We start from the raw sequence: 24919 nt of genomic DNA, 5'->3' as shown, positions 1-24919 counted from the left end.
TGTCAGGGGAGTATAAGGATTCACAGTTTTTCACTCCTGTATCACCTGTGGTGCAAGAAAGACATGATGTCTGCACAGAGCACAACGCTGCTGCCTGGGACGCAGTGACTCCTGATGTGCCTCTTGAGGAAGAGCCGAGTGTGCCCCACATGCAGGAGTACATTACAAGCACCCCCACAAAGGAGGAGTTTGGCTTTCATGAATTCTATGCAGGAGAACAGCAGGAAGAGCAGGAGCAAGACAGATCAGCTGATATTGAACAGGTTATTAAAGCTGATGATCATCTTTGTAAAGAAGAAATCATTAATGATGGTGATGCCACACACTGGGAAATGCATAATGACAGGCAAATGCTGCAAGAAATGAAGTCTGATGCATGCAGCTCTTCTTTGGATCTAATCCTCACTCCTCCTGGCATGAAAAACTCTGGTCAGGTTTTTACTGAGGAAGCTGGGGTTCATCTGGAAAAAATGMAATTCAGAGAGGACCTGTTGCCATCTGAGACTGAGATCACATTTGATCTGAAGAAGCTTGTGGAGCCTCTCCCAGCTGCAGAAACTGTTTACACAGAACAGGCACAAACCCCCACAGCTCCAGAAAGTGTGGAGGTAAAAGTCACTGGGCTCATCTCCGCTGTGCACCAACATGGTGTGCTTGAGGAAGAGATGTCTCTGACTGAGGAGCTGCGTCAGAGCTACAGGATGCAGCAGGAGGAGGTTGGTGCCCAGGAAGAGGAACAGCCAAGAGAAATCAGGACAGCCAATTTGCAAATTCCTAATGGGGGCCTTGRCAGCATCATGATATCTGCTGAGGAGGAACCTTCTGCTAAAGAAATTCAGCAGTCAGAGGAGAATGTCTGTGAAGAGGATTCACCTGTTGAAAAATATCCAGAGTTTCTGGTGGAGTCCACAGCAGATTTCCAAAGAGGAGTTCAAGAAACACACRTGTGGGAGAGTGGGGAGCGACTGGAGACCACAGACTCCCAGAGTGACAGCTTCATTCTGGATTTGAGAAAAGCTGCACATGAAAAGAAACCCCAGGTTGGTCATCAGGCTGAGGAAGACAGTGTTTTKGGGATGGAAAAGGTCTTTGAACCAGGAATGAGCAGCTTCACCTGTGAGACAGAAAGCACAGATTCCCCCAAGGAGGTGCTCAGAGACATCCAACAGGAACCAAACACAACCAAGGGCTTCTCTTTAGGGAAGATCATACTTGGGTTAGTAATGGATGATCCTGTGGCACAGAAGGTGCAAAGGAAAGAGTCTTGGGACAAGAAGAGGACTCCTACTGAGGAAGCYTCTGAGAACAGCCTGGATGGAAAAGAAATATGGGCAGATACTTCTGCAGGGCCAGAGCCCAGTGCTGTTCAAATTTCAGAGCTGGAGCCTGATTTGTCCCTGGCCAATTATTTAAGATCCACTGGGATATATGAAAGTCCAGATCTCAAAGAGACAGTTAAGAAGGACCAGCAAGAAACCATCACTTCTCTGGAAGTGGAGGAGGTTACCTTCAGCATGGTTTATGATTATTACAACAACCATCAGGAATTTTCCCGGCCCTTCTCTCCTGAGTCAGAAATGTCTATAGAGCTGGAGAGTGGGAGCAGAGATGAGTCACCTGACTCAGACAACTTCTACACACCTCCCTCCTCTGTGGAAATCTTTGAAACTGCTTCATCAGCATCCTACCACACCCCGCTCAGCACACCTGAGCGCTACTCCACACCATCTGAGGGCTCAGGGTACAGCACGCCGCCCGAGCGCTACTCCACCCCGTCCGAGGGCTCGGTGTACAGCATGGCTCCTGAGCGCTACTCCACCCCCTCTGAGAGTTCAAAATGCAACACACCCTCAGAGCTGTATTTCACACCCTTTGAGGGACCCTACTCTCCATCAGGGGACAGCACACCGCCAGAACGCTACCGGACACCCACTGGTGAGTATAAGGATGCCCTCACCATGCTCCCCCGCTGTGAGAGGAGTCATCAACCTCCAGACCAGCCCCAGGCAAATGGATTTATGATGCCCTGTGAAGCCCTGGAGCCATCAGGAAGGGACATGCCACCTGCATTCCTCAAGGCGTTGAACGGGAGGARGTTGTATGAGGGCAGCACACTGATGCTTATGGCTGAGGTGGTGGGTGTGCCCAGGCCAGGAGTGAAGTGGTATCACAATAAATCKCTGCTGGAGCTGGATGAGAGAGTGCGAATAGAGAAGGATGGAGACACATGTGTTCTGGAAATTACTAATGTCCAGAAAGCCGATGAAGGACAGTATCTGTGCCATGCAGTGAACATTGTCGGGGAAGCTAAAAGTATGGCACTGGTGGAAGTTTTGCCTGAAGATGGACGGTCCCTGGCTCTGCCACCCCCTGTAACCCACCAGCATGTTATACATTTTGACATGGAGCAAACCACATCTTCAAGGTCCCCTTCACCACAGGAAATCCTCCTGGAAGTGGAGCTGGATGAAAATGAAGTGCAAGAGTTTGAGAAGCAGGTCAAAATCATAACCAGCCCTGAGTTTAGCCCAGACAAGAAGAGCATGGTGGTTTCCCTAGATGTACTTCCACTTGCCTTGTTAGAACAAGCTGCAGGCTTGGCAGCAGCGGGGAATGAGGATGTTAAAATTGATTTCCAAGTAACTGAAATGCCTCCACGCTTCGCCGTGCCCATTACAGATATCAAGGTGACAGAAGGCTTGGATGCAGTTTTTGAGTGTGTTGTAACAGGTACTCCTGTTCCAGTCGTTCAGTGGTTCAGAGGTGACACCTGTGTGACACCTGGCACAGGGAAGTRTGTTGTGAGTGAGAAGGAGGGACTTCACAGTCTGAAGGTCCAAACTGTAGGACCTTCTGATGGTGGCTGGTATCGCTGTCAGGCAACGAATAAGCTGGGAGAAGCAATGTGCAAAGGCTCCCTTGTGGTCACGGCTCAGCAAGAAACAAATGCAGTGAGCAGTGGGACAGTCACAAGCTGTGAACCACACAGGACCCAGAAGTGTGACTTGCTTTTGAGTAAGGCTGTGAGTTCAGGTGACCAATCAGAAATAGAGCTGGAATTTGAGTWTGAGCCACACGGAGATGACTCAGAAAAAGCCATCCGACTGCTCGCAGTCACTCAGCAAGAGCAGGAGGTGGAAGGGGAGAAGTGTGTCAACATTAATTTTGATGTGTTTGCAGAGCCATCCCAAGAGGAACGGGTTGAGTTTAGGGCAGAGGACTCAGAGAGCTGCAGCTTTGAGTTCCAGGTCACAGAAGCTCCTCCCAGATTTGTGAGGCTCATTTCTGACTACAGTACATTTATAGGCGCCTCGGTGTGCTTCCAGTGTCTTGTGACTGGCTCCCCACCTCCAAGTGTCTGCTGGTACAAGGATGGGGTGTTGCTGCAAGGGGATAGGTACTGTGCACAGGAAGAACAGAACGGCTTGCACAGTCTCACTGTTGAAAACCTGATGGAGAGTGACAGCGGGCAGTACAAATGTGTGGCTACTAACAGGGCAGGAACTGCTGAGACTTGTGCTGTGTTAACATTGTACTGAATTTCTGTAATTTATTTCAGTCTGTCTTCAAGAACTAAGTGTTCTCATGATGTTGTTCACTGCAGATAAAATGCAGAACTCATTTTAGGGGCATTGTTTTTCATCTCTTTAAAGATGAAAACCACTCTGTGGRCATATTTGTGTCTCACTTAGATTTGCTTTCTTTGGGGAATATGAGTGAGATTTAATCCATGCATAGATTTTGTGCACATTTTCTGCACTGAGGGATATGTCAAGCTCCTTCTACGCTCCTTACTCATTCTTGTAAAGATATTTTAATTGACACTCATTTGTGTAGGAGTGATTTTTTGTATAATGTACATATATATACCCATGTGTCTGTAACAGTGCAATCACTGTTGTTTTATGTAAGCTAGAAATCACCCTGAAAATGTAGACAGCACCTTTTTCTTGTAACTTAGAGGTGTGGAACACTAACTTATGCTTGCTGTTTGGGTGTAGTTCTGTTGAAGAACTCCTTTAATTGGTATTCCCCCTTCTCACAATGTTGTGTCAGAACATGATTCAAATCCTGTTTGTGGTTTCTATCACTGCAAAATTCCATGGGCTCATTCTACTGACTCATGGAATTAAATGCCTTTTTTTAAGTGAAAGAAATTACGCTGTTGCAAAAAAAAAAAAAAAAAAAAAAAAAAAAAAAAAAAAAAAAAAAAAAAAAAAAAAAGCAAGAGCAGTGGAGACAAAAATGAAAATTTTGCATTAATAGAGACTGGACAGGATTTTTTTTCTCTATTACCAAGTAATAAACATGAAAGCATATTTTGTACTGTATTTTTAGAAGTTAAGGGGAAAGGAGAGAGGGAGCATAATAGTAAAAAATCAATGACGTTACTGTAAATCATTAAAATAATTTTGGTTGTCCCTGTATTCCATTGTCATTCATAAAATATGCATAGTAGTAAAAAAGTAAGATATTATTATGCAGTATTCTTGCTTCACATTAGAACTACATCTCTATATATTCCTTTATTATTTTTTTWAATTAATACCAGTTAAGTGTATTATGTGTCAAGATGACCAGAAATAAGTGGAATACATTCAGTTGTTATCTGTGGCATTTTCTCAGCACAGGAGATTTTTACATTAATGTTCTCAATGTGAATATATATATTTTTATATTTAAAATAATGCTAATATTTAAGAGGAATCAGCAGTAGCTGACATAATTAAATCAGAATTAAATCTCTGTTACATAAAAATGATAAATTGATTAAGAAAATCTGTTCAAAGGGGAAAAGTTATTAATTTATTTTTATCTGAAACTAAATAACTSTAATGCATGTACCAGCTTTTTAGTCACCTGTATGTCAAGTGAGAWCTTGAGTTCAAGATCCTTAAGTAAAAATTAGTTTTAAATTGTTTACCTGTTAATGAGATTCTTCAGGTTATTTACAAATTGCTGTCAGTTGCCTTGCAAGCAGCTTTAAGCAGAGTGGTGATTTTGAGTRTAAAAACTATTCCTAGAGTATGTTCAGTTAGTTCATACGATTTCTGAGTTTGATGTGTCCTCACACAAGAGAGAGCAGCATTCCTCAAAAAACCAATCATTTTCTAAGACTATCCTATCACTCACCTGGGATAGTAATTTTTGATCAAAATATTCACCTTGCCCAATTGTGTTGCCTGATATAAAGTTAAAATCAGGAGTGACAAGTTCTAATGACCCAGTACCCAGGCAAAATGAGGTGTTTAGACTAATACAAAAGCATGGCTTCAGTTTCTTCTCAGTCATGACCCCTTGATAAATATTTAAGATTTGTGTGTTAAAAAGCAGAACTAATTGTGATTTATCATAGATAATAGTGGTAGGAAAGAGAAGCATGACTGTCTGACCAGTGTTGTGCTGGGAAAGAATTACTCCATGATGTGTAGTCAATCCATTCCTTGTGTACATGTGTAGCACTAATCGATTCATTGGACAGCAGAGGTCCTTAGGGAAGTTGGCATGAGTTGTCTGATGTTCGATGTCAGCTATGACATGAGAGGTCTCTTAGTTTCAAAGTCAAAGAGGTCAGAGGCCCATTAATTAGGTCCTGCGCAATTGTGAYGTGTGTTTATTTTGCATGTAAATCTGAGTATTTTTAGCAGACAGAAGCCCATAACTTGGTTTTGAAGCCATAAGCCAAACAGGTCCAAGTTCATGTTAACATCTGAAATATATGGCCAGGCATCTGTTTCTCTACACATGTAGTGGTCTTTATGATTTATGTAAAGTTGTAAGTCTTGGTTTGAGTTTCATATTAGCCAGGAGCACCTGGTTCACCTAAGCTACAATTATTAAATCTGGAGTAAGCCTAGGTTTGAATGAACTTAGTCTGGGGCAACTGGTATAAATTGACTATCTCTTTGCAAAATTTTGTGTTTTCATAGGAATCAAAAAGCTCACAATTTCATTTTAAGATTTAATGTTATCTTCATTTCTACAAAACAAGTATCCTATAAAAAGAATTCATTATGTCGGTCATAATGTATATTGAATGTTAACATGTATGGTTAATTTGTGAAATAAATAYGAAATTATTTAAGTTTGTCGCGTCTTGAACTTTATTCATTTTACAAATCTATCTGAAATATGAAGAAGTATCTGCATAGTTGTTCTCTCATAAATATCCAGGAACACACAAAAGTGCATTAATTTTTGYCACACTCCTGTGTATAAAGCATTCTCATGTGTAAACATGGGTTTCACTCTGCAATTCTTAACATTTYTTATTTTTATATTTTATTGACTTAATTCTGCCACCCCTTCTCAAATTTACTTGCACAATTTATTACTGTTTTAATGAGGTTGGTAAGTAATACTGAAGGACTGCTGTAATCTTTTTTTTTACTTAAGCATCTCTTCTCTGCAGTTAATCATTGCATGCACTGTGCTATATCGTGTATTATGGCATTTGTGGCAAGACTAATAATTGCTAAAACCAATGAGAAAGAACTGATGACAGTCTGCTCTTTTTTATTGTTGTTGTTGAAGTGCAGCAAAAATTAATGTCTCTCAATAAGTTTTAAAATTGAACTGATAAGCTTATCAAGCTTCACCATTAGAGTGCCTAGAGACATTAATCAACTCACAACTTGTGTTTGTTTTTTTGAACTCTTATCTCCTTCCATGATCAAATACTGTGAGCCTTGAGCTTGATTTGACTCTTTGAGGACAACAGTATTTGATTTCCAAAGGTTTTCCTTGTATTGCACTGTTCATGAATTGTTCTGTTCCTGGAAGTCCCAGATTTCACTGATGTTTCTGTTGTCAAACATCTGCAGAGAATGACGTGTTCTTGACCTCTATTTCCTCTCATTTTTTAAACTACTTTTGAAACTAAAGTGGTCCAATGCATATATCTATAATTTCACAAAGTCAAGAAAAAGAAACATTTTAGAAGTGTTCTGTTCTCTTTTTCTCTGATGTTGAAGGAGCTTTAATATACCATGTCTTGACAGGGAAGAGTTCAAAAGCAGATAGTTAAATCAATTATATTAAATCAAGGGTTTAGACTTGTGATGTTCATAATAATGATGCTGTAAACTTAAGTGTCTAATGACAAAACCAGGACAAAGTTGACAGAGTAGTGGTAATCTTTTGGTGTGTTAGACAAAAGATGGGGTTTAAGGAGATRAACTATGCATCAGAAAGTAGTTTAAGTGTGCTGAAAAGATTGTGGGTGTTTTGATTGTTTGGGKTTTTTTTWAAAAATTCAGATTATGGCATTCTGCCTTTTTGTTGGGGTTTTGAATTGAATCAAGGCCTTAGCACTATTCTGCTGTCATTGTTTGCACACGTATACATACAAATATGTATGACACGTGACATTATATAATATTAAATTATATTATTATATTATTATATAATATAATATTATATTATATTATATTATATTGTTATATATAATATAATATATTATATATATTATTATATATCTGTGAAATTCATCAATGTTGCTTGAGTGTTACTTGCACAGTGCACCCTGGAGGGATGTGCCTAACCCATACTGTGCTGTCAGATTTAGACACACCCATCTTGATCCAGATAGGAAATTCTTAAGGAACCTGACAATACAGCATGTCATACTGGTTTTGGGAAATGTGACAGTGAGGGGACAGCATGGACCTCATGTTCATTGCTAGCTGCTGTATAATATTGAGAAAGCCTCCAGCTGTAGAAAAATAGTTGCCCTAATACTGTGTATTGCTATCTGTGAGTGTTCTCATAAATATTCTAGTAAAACTATAAACAATTTTTTTCCATACAGACATCGCTAGTTCTCTTATTGCCTCTTCTGAGGAAGGAAGAAATGAAGGCTACAGCAACRGCCTTCAGTTGCCTGATAGAGAGAAAACACTTGAATTTGAGCCTGGAAAACCAGTTTATCTCAGCAAAGCAAAGATGCAAATGGAGAAAGAGGGCAAAGCCCCTATTTTCCTTGAACAAGYCTCAGATGTTGAAGTCTGGCAGGGAGATGTAGCTAGGCTCTCTGTTACTGTTACTGGCAGCCCCACACCCAAAATCGAGTGGTTTTTCAACAGTACCAAGTTAACCCCATCCATGGACTGTAAACTCGTGTTTGCTGGCAATGASCACAGCCTCATCCTGCTGTATGCAGGTGTGCAGGATGAGGGTGAGTACACGTGCGTGGCCAGCAATGAGCATGGCAAGGCCACCTGCAGCGCCCAGCTCCACGTGYGCCAGAGGGAGACGGGATTGCCGTGCTTTTCCAGAGAGCCGGCCAGTGTGCGGTGTGCCCCGGGCTCCACGGCAGCCTTGCAGTACACGGTGCTGGGGGAGCCGTGCCCCAGCGTGCTGTGGTTCAAGGGCAGCGAGCAGCTGCAYTCGGATGCGCGTCGCTCCGTTGTGCACCGCCCCGACGGCTCGGGCTCTCTGACCGTGTGGGACTGCGTGGAGGAGGACAGCGGCCTCTACACATGCAGGGCCATCGGCGCCCTGGGCGAGGCCACCTGCTCTGCTGAGCTTCTTGTGCTGCCCGAGGAGCGCGCTGTGTGCAGGCAGAGCCCGGCCCTGCAGCACTCTGTGGTGGCAGAGGACCAAAGCTCCCTTTCCTATGAGGAGGCTGCTGAGCTTCCCGCAGTGGAAGAAGCGGTCAGTCTTGAGGCCACGAGGGAGCCTTCAGCCCTCTTTCAGCTCCAGATGAGCCAGGTAGTGCATATGCTGCCCAGGGAGGATGTCTTGCCTGGCTTGCCACCAGCCTGTCTGGCTGCGCAGAGTGTTGAAGAGATGCTCACCCAGGTGGCCACAACCCAAGAGAGCAGAGGGCTTCTGTCAGAGCCTCTGGAAATCCTCCCTGCTGGCCCCCAGGGTGTGGTGCCTGCAGCAATGATGGAGACAAAACTGCCCRGCTGCCTGGGGACTGTAGCTGCGCAGATACTCATGGCCAAAGAGGAAATCATCCCCAAGGCAGCAGAGCAACTGGCTGCTYTGAAGACAGAGGCTTCCCAAACCCTTCTACAAGTGTCAAGCACCACTGAGAGCCATGCCATGGATGGTGACCAAATCCAGATCCTTGAGGGCTTTCAGACAGCACAAGGTGAGCTGAAGGCTGAACCCAGATTTCTCTTTGAATTGGCCTTCACTGCRGGCCAAACCATCTCCCTGGAGACAATTTCTTTCCTGAAAACAGCAAAGGAAGATTTTGCTGCAAGAATACATGAGGGACAGGCTGTGAGATTTCCCTTGCTGCTGGAAGAAAGCCAGTCCATGGAGGAAGAACATGTTGATCTTTTCAAGCCACTTAAGCAGTGGAAAAGGGCAGAGAGACAATCCCATGAAACAATGTACTCTTACCAGCTCCAGCCAAGCCAAGTCCTTAACAAAGACACTGAACTCTCTGCTCTGGCTTCCAAGAGCTGCAAATCAGACATAAAGTCTCAAATCAAAAGTGCACTGAAAGCTGCAGTGGTAAGTGAGAAAAACCTCTTGTTTTCAGAATGGTTGGCTGATAAAGAGAATGTTGAAATACAAGCAATAAACATCACCAAGGAGAATAAACATACCTTGTGCACCTGTGTTGTGACTACAGGAGGATGCTGTCCCACAGAAATCCAAGTCTTCTTGGGAGAAGTCAGCATTCAGACAGCTGACCAGACAGCTGACCAGGAAACAGTCTTCAAGGAGGTTTTCTGTTCTCTTCTTTGTGAAGATAAATGCCTCCTGACAGGTGAAAAATCAGAAGCATTGCCATTCTGTGACAGTCAACTTCTCTCAGGAGAATCATGTGACAAAACCTTTGAGCTGGAGCCCCAGCAGGCTGAGAGGACTATGGAGGCAGAAATACCGCTGGAGCAGCCTTTGTCTGCACAAAAAAACACTGAGGCTGAGCATGGTCAAATCAAGGATGTGGGTGCAGCTGTAGCCACTGCTGATGTGGCCTCTGCAGATCTTATTGAGACACCTTCAGAAATACTGAAAAGAAAAGAGAAAATGGAAGAAATGTGTGAGGAAGTGGTAGCACAGGGTCTGGAAACTAGAGTTGGAAAGCTAGAGGATGAGCTGGGCAAAGAAAGTTATCCCATCATACACAGCAAACTGGTTGATACTGTTGTGGAGGAAGAGGCGAGTGTCAGGCTGGTGTCTGTCATAACAAATGTCAGAGAGGTGAACTGGTACTTTGAGGGTAAACTGGTCTCTTCAGGCGACAAATTCAAGTGTTTGCAAGATCAGGACACGTACACTCTAGTAATAAGCAAAGTGTGCGGGGAGATTCACCAAGGAGAGTACAYTTGTGAGGCGCTGAATCAAGGTGGAAAAAGAGCAACAGCAGCAAAACTCACAGTTGTTAAAAGAGGTTGGATCACGGGGATAAAATAATCTTCTTAATGCACTGTTGTACTAATGAACCTTCCCTACTATGTGTATCTCTGGACAGAGATACAATATTAATACCATCATGCCACTAATCAGAGGGCCCCCTTTCTCTCTGGATTGATGGTCTCCTTTTACCACATTGCAAGGCCTCTCACTTCCATTACCCCAGCCTTTGGCCAGGAACTTTGTTATTTCATTGCACTAGCATGGTCAGGACAAAGCTGTACCTCAATCCCAACCACTTCTGTTGTTGCCTGAGAAGTGGACCTGCTCTTCCCATTTTCCTCACTGCTGCACCCTCTCTCACTCCTTAGAGACATTGCACAGATTCACCACAWTTTCTCATTCACACCATAATTTCTCACAACTCCAGGGTACTGTACTATGTTTATGTCCTATTGTTATTTTAATTTGTTTTTCCAGTGTCACTGATGTAATTGTGCACTGTAGGACAGTCTGTGCACTGAGTCTAGTATTGCTTTAATTTCTTACATATACTTTTTCTTTTACAGTCACTTTATGTGAATTGCAAGTCTGTCACCTTTTTATTTTTTTTTCAGTCAGTCAATCACTTAATTTCAGAATGTCAGCAGACAGGGTTTTGAGTTAATCTCTGCTTCTAATTTCAGTTGCACCGATCCTGAGGAGAAGGCTGGAACCCCTGGAGGTGGCTGTGAATCATGTGGCCAAATTTACCTGTGAGGTAGAGATGGCTCCCAATGTCAAGTTCCAGTGGTACAAAGCCGGACGAGAGATATACGACGGGGACAAATATTCCATTCGCACCTCCAACTATCTCTCCACACTGGAGATCCCAAGGCCTCAAGTTGTTGACTGTGGAGAATATACTTGTAAGGCTTCCAACCAGCATGGCAGTGTAAGCTCTACAGCTGTTTTAACAGTAACTGGTAAGTACAGACTTTGAGGCACTCCTTCTTTTCCATAAAATACCTTGGTGTATTGCCTTTATTGCCGTTCTTTCACATATTTATGGTAGGGCTCTTGGTTGTCGTTATGATATTTCATCCACATCTAATTTTGGCAGGCACAAGCATAGAAAAGGAATTCCTTTTGTGAATGCTGCTTTTAGGTGTTTTCTATATGAAGAAAAGGGAATCAGTGTGAAAAGTTTCAGAGGGGAAGAAGGAAGTGGGAAAGAGAGCAGAAAGAAACAGCATGGGATTCCTTTGTGAATACATTCTTGAAGACGGTTTATTTAACTTCCAAACAAGAAACACTTCTAAATCTGATTTCTTGGTGTAATAGTCACTGTGCAATTATCGTAGCACCCTAAATTTATCCTGCAGCTATACTTGCGATGCAGGTTATGCAGCTCTGCATACCTGAACATCTTTGTACTGTGGCCAAYGGGGAACCTCTGTGATTGGGGAAATAGATCTTCTTAAATAAACAAAAGGAGGTTTAAATGGTTTCAATTCATAAACTTTTTGTCTATTGAGAGTTAAACAATGCTCTTTTTTTTCTTAAAAGAAAAAGATCCAAAAACCCTCTGTATTTTGGGTGTTTCTTCTATGAYAACTATTTTACTCTGACCTTTCTCTTTGTGGGAGGAGTCCTTATGTGGTCTTTTCTAATTGTTAGGTGGTGCAGGCTAGAAAAAGATGCCTAAACTGTGAAATGCATGCAAATTTGCCCATCTTGAGAGAACAGTGCACAAACATGTCAGTCTTGGGGGAGGAAGTTCTGGGTTTTGATTTATTTTCCTTTAGCTCGTATATTGTTCCAGAGATTCAAAATGCCTTCAAGCTCTGGAGCAATACATAGAATTACAAAACCAAAAGCCACTATTTATCATCTTTAATACCTCTTATCTCCTTCACTACTGTTTTCTTTTGCTTAAGAGTGTCCAGTGACAAGCTGGCCACTCTTGTTCTCTGTCCCTGGCAAATTCCTCACCTCTCGATAACATTGAACCCGTTTGTTTTGCAGAGGCATTTCCACCAACGTTTCTTACCAGACCTGAATCAATCACTACTTTTGTTGGCAAAAGTGCCAAGTTCCTGTGYACTGTTTCGGGCACTCCAGTCATTGATGTCACCTGGCAGAAAGATGGAACAACTATTTCACCTTCAGACCACCATAGGATCTCCAAAGTGGAAAACAAACATGTTTTAGAAATTTCTGTTCTTACCACTAGCGACAGAGGGGTTTACACTTGCAAAGCTTCCAACAGGTTTGGGGCTGATATTTGCAAAACTGAGATGGTCATTATAGACAAGCCCCACTTTATTAAAGATTTGCAGTCAGTACAGTCAGCAGTTAATAAAAAAATACRCCTTGAATGTCAGGTTGATGAAGACAGGAAAGTAACTGTAGGGTGGACAAAGGATGGAAACAAAATCCCTCCAGGCCAAGATTATAAGATTTTCTTTGAAGACAAAATAGCCTCACTTGAGATTCCTCTGGCTAAGCTCAAGGATTCAGGCCACTACGTGTGCACTGCTTCAAATGAGGCAGGAAGCAGCTCCTCTTCTGCCAGCGTCACAGTCAGAGGTAAGATAGCTCTATGTCCCCTTTACCTTTCGTCTTCTTGGGCTCCCCTTTTCTTCTTACACAGGCAAGAGACTTCTTTGGGCTGAAATTGCACTGTGAATTCTTCTCAGACCTGCCACCTGGTCCATCCCCCTTAAACTCTTCTCCCTTRCTGCCTTACAGTGCATCGTGTGTTACTTCAATATTTCTTCCACCAGAGAAAAATCAAGACTTACTCCTTCATGCAGGGGGGAGATGAACAAAAAGGGCAAGCAAAACCACAGAAGCTGCAGCTCAGCAAAGATTATGCTGATCTCTTGCAAAGTCGTATTTTGTTCTTGCTCTAAGAAGCAATCTTTCAAAGCTCTGTATTTCAGCTTTTATTTCCTTTCTCCCTTTTCCTTTTCCTTTCCCTTTGTTTTTCCCTTTCCTTCCCCTTTCCTCTTCCCTTTTTTTCCCTTTTTACCATCCCTTCCCTTCTCTTCCCCTTTCTTGCCGTTTTCAGAGCCACCATCCTTTGTGAAGAAGGTCGATCCATCTTACTTACTGACCCCAGGTGACTCTGCATGCCTTCAATGCAAAATCAAAGGGTCTGCTGAAATCCAAGTTACTTGGTTCAAGAACAATAAGGAAATCCATGAAAGCAACACACACAAGATGTCCTTTGTCAATTCTGTGGCTGTGTTAGATATTTTGGAAATGAAAGTTGATGACACTGGGACCTACTCATGTGAAGCTGTTAATGAGGTTGGAAGTGACAGCTGCACCACCGAAGTGGTTGTCAAAGGTCTGTCCTTCTTGTTGCTGCTAGTCACAGTCTTAAGAAAAATCTTCCTTCCTTTTTTTTTTTTTCTTTTTGGCGTGGTTGACTAATCTTTTCYTACTGCTTTTATAGAGCCTCCATCTTTCATCCGAACACTTGAACCTGCAGATCTAGTGAAGGGAACAAACGCCATTCTTCAGTGTGAGGTTGCTGGCACTGGACCCTTTGAGATTAGCTGGTACAAAGACAAGAAGCAGATTCGCAGTAGTAAAAAATACAGGTTGACCTCTCAGAAGGCTGTTATTTCTTTGGAGGTGTCCTCATTTAACAGTGCAGATGTTGGTGAATACGAGTGTGTGATAGCTAATGAAGTTGGCAAGTGCATGTGCAGTGCCACGTACATCTTGAAAGGTCAGTGGGAGACAGAAACTCCTCTTATTGAAGGGATTGGCAAAAACCTCTTCTTTCATAAAATGTCTTTTCTTTGGATTTGTGGGAGGTGGGGGAGACTGGGGAGGGGAGATATCTTCTTTTCTGGCATCAAACCTGTGAATTTGAAGAACCTTGAGATTAAAGGGCCATTAGGTCCCAGCTGGAGAATGCAGTTCTCCAACTTGCCTGCTCTTTTGCTGAATTACAATGTGCACTGCACATACTGTCTTACAGAACTGTCTTTAAGTAGCAGATTTCATGTGAAGATGTAGTAGAAGATTAATATTTTTTCTTGTCTCTCTTCTTTGAACTAGAACCWCCATCTTTTGTTAAGAAAATTGAAAATGTGACAGCTCTGGCTGGAGATAGTGTTACGTTACAGGCTGTGGTTAAAGGGTCAGAGCCTATTTCTGTGACATGGATGAAGGGCAAAGATATTATTAAAGATGATAACAATGTGAGAGTGACATTTGATCACGGTCTAGCAACACTGCAAATTACTGGTGTCCAGCTGAGCTCTGGTGGCAAGTACACCTGCGTGGCTGAGAACGATGCAGGAAGTCAGTCCTGCTTTGGTGAACTAGCAGTGAAAGGTCAGTGGAGAAGTGCTGTGGTCCCTGCAGTCTCAAACCTGAAGGATGAAGCAATTTCCTTTTGTCCTTACATCAGTTGTTTAATTCTGTTGTAGAACCTGCCAAAATAATTGAAAAAGCTGAAGTGATCCAGGTTACAGCAGGTGAACCGGCTATTTTGGAGTACACTGTCACAGGCACTCCAGAGCTGAAAACCAAATGGTTCAAAGATGGAAAGCCACTACCTGCCAGCAAAAAATATAGGATCAGCTTCAAAAATAACATTGCTCAGCTCAAGTTTTATGCCACTGAATTGCAGGACAGTGGTGAATACACCTTTGAGATATCCAATGATGTGGGCATCAGTTCTTGTACTACCAGCTTCACTGTGCTAGGTTGGTACTGCCTCTTTGCAAAGAGTYCCCTTGCTCTGCTCTGTGCCAAACAGAGCCAGAAGCAGAACAGCACACTATTTTGCTCACGATTTCATTTCTGTAATTTTTTTCACTCCCAACAGATCGCACTCTCCCTCCCTTCTTTACTAAACCACTGAAGAATATTGACAGCATCATTAGCACCTCGTGCCGCCTAGATTGCAAAATTTCAGGCTCTCTTCCAATGACTGTCTCATGGTTTAAGCAGGACACTGAGATCACTTCAAGTGCCAAGTACACAGTACACTTTGCAGAAGGCTCGGCATCTTTGGAAATAAAGCACCTAGATGCAAGTGACGCTGGGGTCTACATTTGCAGAGCCACAAACTCTGCTGGTAGCAAAGAGAGCAGTAGCACTTTGTTTATAAAAGGTTTGGTAATTTGTTTCACTTTTCTTGAAATTTTGCTTATCTTGTGATAATACATTTCTTTCCCAAAATGGAAGCCTTCTCTTACTCTTGACGATATTTTCCTTTCAATGCAATCTAGAGCCACCCAGTTTCACCGTAGAACCAGAGTCTCAAGATGTACTGCCTGCATCGACTGTACATTTTAAAAGTACATTTAAAGGCACCACACCACTGACAGTGAAATGGTTTAAAGGTGACACAGAGCTGGTGACAGGAGGAGCCTGCTACATTATGACAGAAGCATTGTCAAGTTACTTGGAGCTTTATGCAGTCAAACTGACAGACTCTGGAAAATACACCTGCCAAGTCTCCAATGTAGCTGGTTCAGTAACATGCAGTGCAAATCTGTTTGTGAAAGGTTTGCGTTCTTACTCATATTTAAAATTCTAGCTGCTGGATTAATCCAGCGGCATTCTTTCCTGTGTTCTTGGTCCTGAACACTCTTCTTAAATCCACAGAACCTGCTGCCTTCAAGGAGAAGCTAGAGCCGACCCATCTGGTAAAGAAAGGTGGATATGCTGAGCTGACCTGTGAAGTCACTGGCACTCCTGAGATTAAAATCACGTGGTTCAAGGATGATAGAGAGCTCAAAGAGAGTGACAAATACAATATATCTTTTACAAAATCTTTGGCAATACTCCGTGTTTCAGAGGTTGATACTGAAGACAGTGGGGAATATATCTGCGAAGCCAAAAATGATGCTGGAAAAGATACTTGCAGTAGTGTTGTTACAGTCAAAGGTGTGTGTGACATCCAGCCCCAGTTTGTATCTTTAAGCTCAGTACAGTGTTACTGGCTTCAGAAGTATGATTAATACAAATTGCACTTTCTTTTTTGCACTGTAGAGTCACCCTATTTTAGCAACGAGTTTCAATCTATGGAAGTCTTGAAGGATTCTGATGTGRTTTTGGAGTGTGAGGTGCTTGGCACACCTCCCTTTGAAGTGTTTTGGGTGAAAGATGATAAACCCGTGCGGAGCAGCAAGAAGCACAGAATAAGCATTGAGAAATCTTTGATTAGCCTTCACRTTTTCAGGTTTGATGCTTCTGATGTTGGCGAGTATCAGTGTAGAGTAACAAACGATGTTGGGAGCTGCCTCTGCCATTCAAATGTCACGCTGAAAGGTTAGTGCAAGGCGCAGAACACCACCAGCATGCTCTGAGCCCAGTGTGGTTCCTGTGCCACACTGTTAAGCACCAGACCTATACTTACATCACCACTTTCTTTCTGCCAGAGCCTCCGCAGTTTTTGAAGAAGATGGAAAACATTAGCTCCCTTCGAGGGGGCACAGTTGTGTTTCAGGCTGCTATTAAAGGCTCCTTGCCCATCACTGTGTCCTGGTTAAAAGACAATGACGAAGTGATTGAAGACAGCAATATCAAAATGACCTTTGTGAACAATGTTGCCACTCTTATGGTGAGATCTATTGAGCTGAAACATGATGGGAAATATTTCTGTCAGGCTAAAAACGAGGCAGGAATTCAGAGGTGTTCTGCTCTGCTGACTGTCAAAGGTTGGTCTTACCCTGAGGGCTTGCAATGATCCCAGGTGATTCCCTTGTGATTTTTACAGATGCCCTTAACAATCTGTGTCCTTGTTTACAACAGAACCTGCTACAATTGTGGACAAGGCTGTGTCAATAGATGTGACTGAGGGAGACCCAGCAACCTTGCAGTGTAAATTTTCAGGAACAAAACCTATTACAGCCAAATGGTTCAAGGATGGCAAGGAACTGACATTGGGCCCAAAATATAAGCTCAGTGTTACAGACACTGTCTCAGTCTTAAAGGTGCTTCATGCAGAGAAGAAAGATAGTGGAGAATACATTTTTGAGGTTCAGAATGATGTTGGGAGCAGTAGCTGTTCTGCCARCATTAATGTTCTAGGTGGGTATGGGCCCTCTCTTACTGCTTTTCGGACACAAAATGTTTGCTCCTGAGCACAATCACGGCTGAATTTCATATTTTGTCTTTTTACTCTGTCTTGGATAGATCTCATTATACCACCTAAATTCACAAAGAAACTCAAGAAAATGGACAGCATTAAGGGGTCTTTTGTCCATCTGGAGTGCATAGTGTCTGGTTCTCATCCTATAAGTATCCAGTGGTACAAAAATGGCCAAGAAATAACAGCAAGTGAAAAGCACAAATACTCTTTCCATGATAATACYGCTTTTCTGGAAATAAATAATCTGGAAGGCACTGACAGTGGATCTTACACTTGTGAAGCAACAAATAAAGCAGGAAGCAACCAATGCAGTGGATTCTTGACAGTCAAAGGTTTGAGTTTCTTCTTTGTCCTGTGTTAGGTATCTTATTGGTAATTGTGGATTTCCCCATCTCAGAGTAATCCCTTTTCTTCCTTTTTTGCCTGTTGTAGAACCRCCATATTTTGTGGAAAAACCCCAGTCTCAAGAGGTTGTGCCCAATGCTAGGGTTCAGTTCAAAGCACTGGTGAAAGGGTCTACTCCTCTGCAGATAAAGTGGTTTAAAGACAGCCAGGAGCTCCTGTCTGGAGCCAGCCGATCTGTCTGGAAGGATGACACTTCCAGTGTTCTGGAGCTCTTCTCAGCTAGGACATCTGATTCTGGGAACTACACTTGTCAGATAAGCAATGATGTGGGGACTGCAACCTGCAAAGCAACTCTGTTTGTAAAAGGTGTGCAAGCCCGTTTTTTTTGTTCTGATTTTTCTGTGCAGTTTTGGTGGGAGGGGGACAAAACCTTTCAAGCTTCTTTTTTTTTTCTTTAAATTCTGGGGATTTTTATTCCTACCTTGAGTATTATAAAGCCTCAACTTCTCTGTCCATCTTCTAGAGCCCCCCAGATTTATTCAGATGCCAACTTCTGTAGTAGCTTTGCGTGAAGGACAGTCCACCACTTTTGAGTGCCAGGTTGTAGGCACGCCAGAGATCCACATTACATGGTACCTGGATGGGAATGAAGTGACTGACCAAGCCAAGTACGGCATCTCCTTCATAGATGGCTTAGCCACCTTGAAAGTCACTCAAGCCAGAGTGGCAGACAGTGGGATTTATGTTTGTGAAGCTCACAATGATGCAGGTAGTGAGAGCTGCAGCATCGAGCTGAAAGTAAAAGGTTGGTTTTCAACATCTTGTCGTCTCTGAGACATATCTGGGGTGAGAAGTATGAGATACTTCTTCTCCCCTCAAAACTATTTATGGTTACTGCCTGGTTTCCCCTCATTCTTTTTTATAGAGCCTCCAACCTTTGTTCGGGAGTTGAGTCCCACCGAGGTAGTGAAGGGCTCAGAGGCCACACTAGAGTGTGAGGTGACTGGTACCCCTCCGTTTGAGGTGAAGTGGCTGAAGAACAACAAGGAGATGTTCAGCAGCAAAAAATACGCCATCTCCACCAAAGAATCAGTATTTACTCTTAATGTGACTAACTGTGATGTCTCAGATGTTGGTGACTATCAGTGTATTATATCAAATGAAGGCGGGAGCTGTTCTTGTAGCACAAGACTCAGCTTAAAAGGTCAGTCTTATAGGAAGCAGACCTCAAACATTATACACCCCAGCTAAAGTGTARTATGTGGGATTACTTCATATGATCTCTCTTTCTCCTCTTCCCTTTCCACGACTTCTCTTCTGAACAACAAACAAAACTCACACCATAGAACCACCATCCTTCACCAAGAAGCTGGAGAATGTCACTAGCGTTTTGAAAGGGGATGCATTATTTCAGTGYGTCGTAGCAGGTGCTCAACCCTTATCTGTGTCATGGATAAAAGATGAGAAAATACTAGAAGACGATGAGCACCACCACATTACCTTCGAGAACAGAGTGGCCACACTGAAGCTTACAAATGTTGACCTCAGCCACAGAGGGAGATACACGTGTCAGGCAAAGAATGAATCTGGCATGGAGAAGTGCTTTGCTTTGCTTTATGTACAAGGTGTGTACAAGGTGTAACCTCACGAGTACTTGGAAAGTCAGTTCCCTGTCTTTGTCACTAACTGCTATAATTTTTATACTCTTTATACCTCAGAGCCTGCACAGATCATAGAAAAGGCTAAATCACTTAAAGTCACTGAAAAAGACCCCGTGACTTTGGAGTGTACTGTGGCTGGGACACCAGAGCTCCGAGTAAGATGGTACAAAGATGGCAAGCAGCTCCTGCCCAGTAGATACTACACAATGAGCTTTGAAAACAATGTGGCCAGTTTCAGGATTGAACCTGTATCAAAGGAGGACAGTGGTACATACAGTTTTAAGGTTGAAAATAACTTCGGAAGTAGCACCTGTGAAGCTGTTCTGACTGTGCTAGGTTTGTATTGACATAAGGCAAATTTGCCAATCCATCAGGGAGGGAATGAAAAAGTAATAAAAATAATCTCTGTGAAAGATAAGCAAGAAGTTAATCAGAATGTTTCTGCTATTTTTTATGTTGAGCAGATCAATCAATTCCTCCCGTATTTATCAAAAAGCTAACCAAAAAGGATACCATTCTGGGATCTTCTATCCAAATGGAGTGCAAAGTCTCTGGGTCACTCCCCATTACTGCCAAATGGTTTAAGGATGGAAAAGAGATAACTGACAGTGCAAAATATAGAAGCCTCTGCCATGAGAACACTATGTCACTGGAGATTGCTAATCTAGAGCTGGCAGACAGTGCAAATTACACATGCAGTGTCTCTAATGTTGCTGGAAGCGATTCTTGCAGTGCTGTCCTGACTGTAAAAGGTTTGAAGCTCTTTTACTACTTCTTATCTGTGATAAATGCTGGGAAAATACCTTAAATCTTATGCTAACATAACACTCTTATACATCTTAATCTTAAGGCTGAAAACTTGGTCCCCATGCTTGCCTCACTAATTTTCTTCATTCTTAGACGTTTCTGATGTAACTGAGTATGTCTTTTTCTTAAAAACTGCAGAGCCACCAAGCTTCTTAGTAAAACCTGAAAACCAGCAAGCCATACCAGATTCCACAGTGGAGTTTAAGGCCACAMTAAAAGGAACACCACCCTTTACAGTAAAGTGGTTCAAAGAAGATTTAGAGCTTGTATCTGGTCCAACTTGTTTCATTGGGATTGAAGGTTCAACTGGGTTCTTAACCCTCTATTCAGTGGATTCTTCTAGGAGTGGGCACTACACTTGCCACGTTTCAAATGACGTTGGCAGTGACTCTTGCACTACAACACTGGTGGTAACAGGTGTGCACTCTTTCTTGTGTTGCTGTCTTTTTGTCTCTTTTTTCTCTTTCCTTTTTGCCAAGCCCACCTTGGTGATYTCCGATGCACTGTCCAGTGAATTCCCTACCCTGTGTTTGCAACCCACACCTGTTTGTTTCTTTTCCCTCCTTTTTTTTTCTTTCCAGTATTAATTCAGACCTTTCTGACCCCAATTTTTTTGGTCTTTTAGAACCACCCAAGTTTTCTAAGAAGCTAGAGGCAGCAAAAGTAGTTAAGCAGGGTGACTCAGCCCGGCTTGAGTGCAAAGTAAGTGGATCTCCAGAGATGAAAGTAGTGTGGTTTAGAAACGACCATGAAATTGTTGCCAGTGAAAAATTCCGGACATCATTCATCGACTCTGTGGCTGTGCTTGAAATGAATCATCTCAGTACCGATGACAGCGGTGACTACATCTGTGAAGCTCACAACCCTGCTGGCAAGGCCAGCTGTAGCACCAAAGTCACAGTGAAAGGTTAGCTGTCCTCTTGTTCTCTGTCTCCATCCTATTTTTCCCCTGGTGGTTGTATCCCTTAGGAATACACAGGATCATGAGGTTGAGTTCTTATTTTAGGACTGCCCTGTTCTTCATGTTTGTTTCTTGATGCCCCCTCAACCTCTCTGCAGGCATCTAAACAAGAGAGATGGTGTTCTTAATGCAGATGAGCCCTAAGCTAGTTGTTCCCGAGTTCTGTAGTTTTTAATATCTGAGACAGTTCGTAGTGAGAATTGCTGTGTCAGGGAGCTGAAATGTGAAGAGAAAGAGCAGACACAAACTGACTAGAATCAGTTGTACACCCTGTATGGCAGATTACTGCCAACTAAATGAGCCCCGTACCCGCTTTGCCAAAGGTCACCCCTCTGTTTACCTTTTCTTCAGGGGAGTTAAGGGCCCTGAATGCTCACCTTTGTGCAAGTTCATTTCATATTGTGTCCATAAAATGAGGAGAATCTTGCCCATTTTGTAGACTCTCAGCAGTCTCATTTTTCAAAAGCTGGTATCAGTAGACTATTTGTTGATCAAACTGCTTCAGACTACTTTCTAAATGTTCCTTTCTTCCCTTGTTAGAACCTCCTGTCTTTAGCAGGAAGCCTTCTCCAGTAGACATTGTCAAAGGATCTGAGGTTAGCCTGGAATGTGAGATTTCAGGAACACCTCCATTTGATGTTGCCTGGTTCAAAGACAGGAGACAAATCCGCAGTAGTAAGAAATACAAGGTTACAGCCAAAAACTACCACACGAGTGTTCGTATTCTTAGTGTCGAAGCTGCAGATATTGGTGAATATCAGTGCAAAGCACAGAACGACGTAGGAAGTGACACTTGTATTTGCACTKTGAAGCTGAAAGGTAAAGTACTGGTACATGTGTTTTCTGCAGTGCTCCCAATGGCACTGCCTAGCTCTTCTTTGCGGAAACACTGTGAGTATTTACTATAACTGCATATTTCTTCTTCAGAACCACCAAAATTCTTGACTAAAATAAACAGCATGACTGTTGTGGTTGGTGAACCAGTAGAGTTACAAGCAAGAGTGGAGGGCTCTGAGCCAATTTCTGTGCAGTGGCTTAAAGACAAAGAGGAAGTTATCAGAGAAAGTGAGAAYACGAAGATCACATTTATGGAAAATATTGCAACTTTACAATTTATGCGCACAGAGACAAGCAGTGCTGGAAAATACACCTGTCAGATCAGAAATGATGCTGGAAGTCGCGAGTGTATGGCTACCTTAACTATTCTAGGTTGGTAAAAAGCACAAGTTCATGGAAGTTTKTTTTTTTTTTTTTAAAGTTAGAAACTTGGCCATTTAGTGAAGGCTGTATACTTTGCTTATGTCTCTGAGTCCAAAACAATGAAAATAGAGAACCCTTCTCTCCCCAACAAGCAGAAGTCAGGTTCCATATTTCCAGTTGTCCAGGGGTAGGGGTTAAAGGAACCACTCTGTTGTCATGCCTGCTGCTCATGCCTGCTTGAAGAGACGTTAAAGTATTTTTTTATTTTAAATTAAAATATATTTTAAAATTAAAATAATTTTGGAAAGTATCTAAAAATTTGCAGTTTAGGGTAACAGAAAGGATGGAAAAAACAGCTGTAAGAAACTCCACACCCCAACAAATCAAAATTTCCTTAGTGTCACATGTGTAAACACCATCTCAGAATGCTATAATATTTGTAGCTAATACAAATCAAATCCTGTTTTAACTGTATATGTTACCCATCTCTCCTTCCAGAGCCTGCAGTCATTGTAGAGAAAGCAGAGCCAATGAAAGTTACTATAGGAGATGCCTGTACTTTGGAATGCAAAGTAGCTGGCACACCACAGCTTTCCACTGGGTGGTTCAAGGATGGCAAAGAGCTGACCAGCAGCCAAAAATACAAAATCACTTTCCTCAATAATGTATCTATACTTAAAATTATGGATGCRGAAAAGGAAGATGGTGGATTGTACACTTTTGCAGTGCAAAATGACGTGGGGAAGAGCAGTTGCACAGCATCGGTTGATGTTTTAGGTTAGTTGGGTAGCTTTCTTCTAATTTTTATAAAAACTTTTGTTTGGTCATATTCTCAGTACTTTCTTTGATTCCTATTCTTACTTTCTCTCTAACCATGGATTTATTATTTTTTCTTATGCAGATCGAATCATTCCACCCTCTTTCACAAGAAAACTAAAGGAAACCCCTGGTGTTTTGGGTTCCTCAGCACTGCTGGAATGTAAAGTGTCAGGTTCACCTCCTATTACTATTGCCTGGTTCCAAAATGGACTTAAGCTAGTCAGTGGAGAGAAACACCAAATCTCCTTTTCAGATAACCTATGCATTTTAGAAGTTAATTCACTGAGCCACTCAGACACTGGCACTTACACCTGCAAAGCAACCAACGTGGCTGGCTCAGATGAATGCAGTGCTGTATTGACTGTACAAGGTGGGTATGTGATGGTCAGGAAGCTCTCTGAGCTATTCTTTGCTCTTTCTCTCTTGAAACTACCTGCAGTCTTTTGTAAATATTCTTGGGGACAATTTTTGGCAGAAAAATAAAGATTTTGCTCTTTATCTTCAGTAGGTGTGTGGAAATACGAGAGCTATGCTGCAGCAACCTGTCTTATCTATCTTTTTCTTTTGTGTATTTAGAGCCACCATTTTTTGAGAGGACACCAGAGCCCCTGGATGTCTTGCCAGGTGCAAGCATCACTTTCACATGTGTTGTCAGAGGAACCGTTCCTTTTAAGGTCAACTGGTTTAGAGGGGCTAATGAACTTGTGCCAGGGGACAATTGCAATATCTACTTGGAGGAGTCTGTGGTGGAGCTTGAGTTGTTTGATGTAACKCCTTCCCAAAGTGGAGAGTACACATGTCTAGTGACTAACGATGCTGGCAGGGCAAGTTGTACAACACATCTTACAGTAAAAGGTTTGTAAAAATGATRTCTCTCTATTTTATCTTATTGTTTCCTTCTCTCCATTTGGCATGTTGTGCTCAACATTTGTGACTTACCTTTCRTTAGAGCCAGCTGTCTTTGTGAAGAAACTGAGTGATCAGTTTGTGGAGCCTGGTAAGTCGATCATCCTAGAGGGCACCTACACAGGCAGCCTGCCCATCTCTGTGACATGGAAGAGGAATGGCCACACCATCACTCAGTCTCAGAAGTGTAGCATCACCACCACAGAGAAATCCTGCATCCTGGAAATACTTGACAGCACCAAAGATGATGCAGGAGARTACACTTGCCACATTGAAAATGAGGCAGGAAGAGATGTTTGTGAGGCTGTAGTCTCTACCCTAGGTGTGTGCTCCTTTTGCTTCTTTTCTTTGCCTTTTTTTCAAGTGTATGATTTCCAAAGCCTGGCACTACAATAAGCCTGTCTAATTACTTCTCTTTTTTTAGAACCTCCCTACTTTGTTACACACTTGGAACCTCTTGAGTTGTCAGTTGGGTCTTATGCAACATTACAATGCCAGGTTGCTGGAACACCAGAAATTACTGTGTCTTGGTACAAAGGTGATACAAAACTCAGRTCTACTCCTGAGTATAAAGTGTTCTTTAAAGACAGTGTTGCTACACTTATTTTCAACAAAGTGGCTATCAACGACAGTGGAGAATATACCTGCAAGGCAGAAAACAGTGTAGGAACTGCATCTACAAARGCTCTCTTAACAGTCCAAGGTGATGATTTTATATTAGCTTGCTAAAACTCTTTTTGTCTTGCAAAACTATTAAAAAATTGCTTCCTGGGGTGTTATTTATCCTTTACT

General features: G+C 42.4%; 1 protein-coding gene across 1 annotated transcript in view; it reads left to right on the top strand.

The window, feature by feature from the left end:
• The window catches only part of LOC130572206 (titin-like), a 236009-nt gene that overhangs the window by 40053 nt on the left and 171037 nt on the right, over positions 1–24919 (top strand). Inside the window, exons 43-70 of the mRNA XM_057363729.1 lie at positions 11007–11285; positions 12328–12891; positions 13376–13657; positions 13766–14044; positions 14380–14658; positions 14754–15032; positions 15155–15442; positions 15561–15839; positions 15940–16221; positions 16327–16605; positions 16716–16994; positions 17089–17367; positions 17473–17760; positions 17861–18139; positions 18297–18578; positions 18699–18977; positions 19120–19398; positions 19492–19770; positions 19899–20186; positions 20380–20658; positions 20867–21148; positions 21743–22021; positions 22130–22411; positions 22901–23179; positions 23304–23591; positions 23798–24076; positions 24171–24449; positions 24552–24830. Coding sequence (XP_057219712.1) covers positions 11007–11285; positions 12328–12891; positions 13376–13657; positions 13766–14044; positions 14380–14658; positions 14754–15032; positions 15155–15442; positions 15561–15839; positions 15940–16221; positions 16327–16605; positions 16716–16994; positions 17089–17367; positions 17473–17760; positions 17861–18139; positions 18297–18578; positions 18699–18977; positions 19120–19398; positions 19492–19770; positions 19899–20186; positions 20380–20658; positions 20867–21148; positions 21743–22021; positions 22130–22411; positions 22901–23179; positions 23304–23591; positions 23798–24076; positions 24171–24449; positions 24552–24830 — 8148 coding nt within the window. The remainder of the gene's footprint in view (positions 1–11006; positions 11286–12327; positions 12892–13375; positions 13658–13765; positions 14045–14379; positions 14659–14753; positions 15033–15154; positions 15443–15560; positions 15840–15939; positions 16222–16326; positions 16606–16715; positions 16995–17088; positions 17368–17472; positions 17761–17860; positions 18140–18296; positions 18579–18698; positions 18978–19119; positions 19399–19491; positions 19771–19898; positions 20187–20379; positions 20659–20866; positions 21149–21742; positions 22022–22129; positions 22412–22900; positions 23180–23303; positions 23592–23797; positions 24077–24170; positions 24450–24551; positions 24831–24919) is intronic.

Source organism: Malurus melanocephalus, unplaced genomic scaffold, assembly GCF_030028575.1.
Source record: "Malurus melanocephalus ecotype Western Australia unplaced genomic scaffold, MMel_1.1 scaffold_30, whole genome shotgun sequence".
NCBI lineage: Eukaryota > Metazoa > Chordata > Aves > Passeriformes > Maluridae > Malurus > Malurus melanocephalus.
This window is presented reverse-complemented; position numbering and strand designations above follow the sequence as displayed.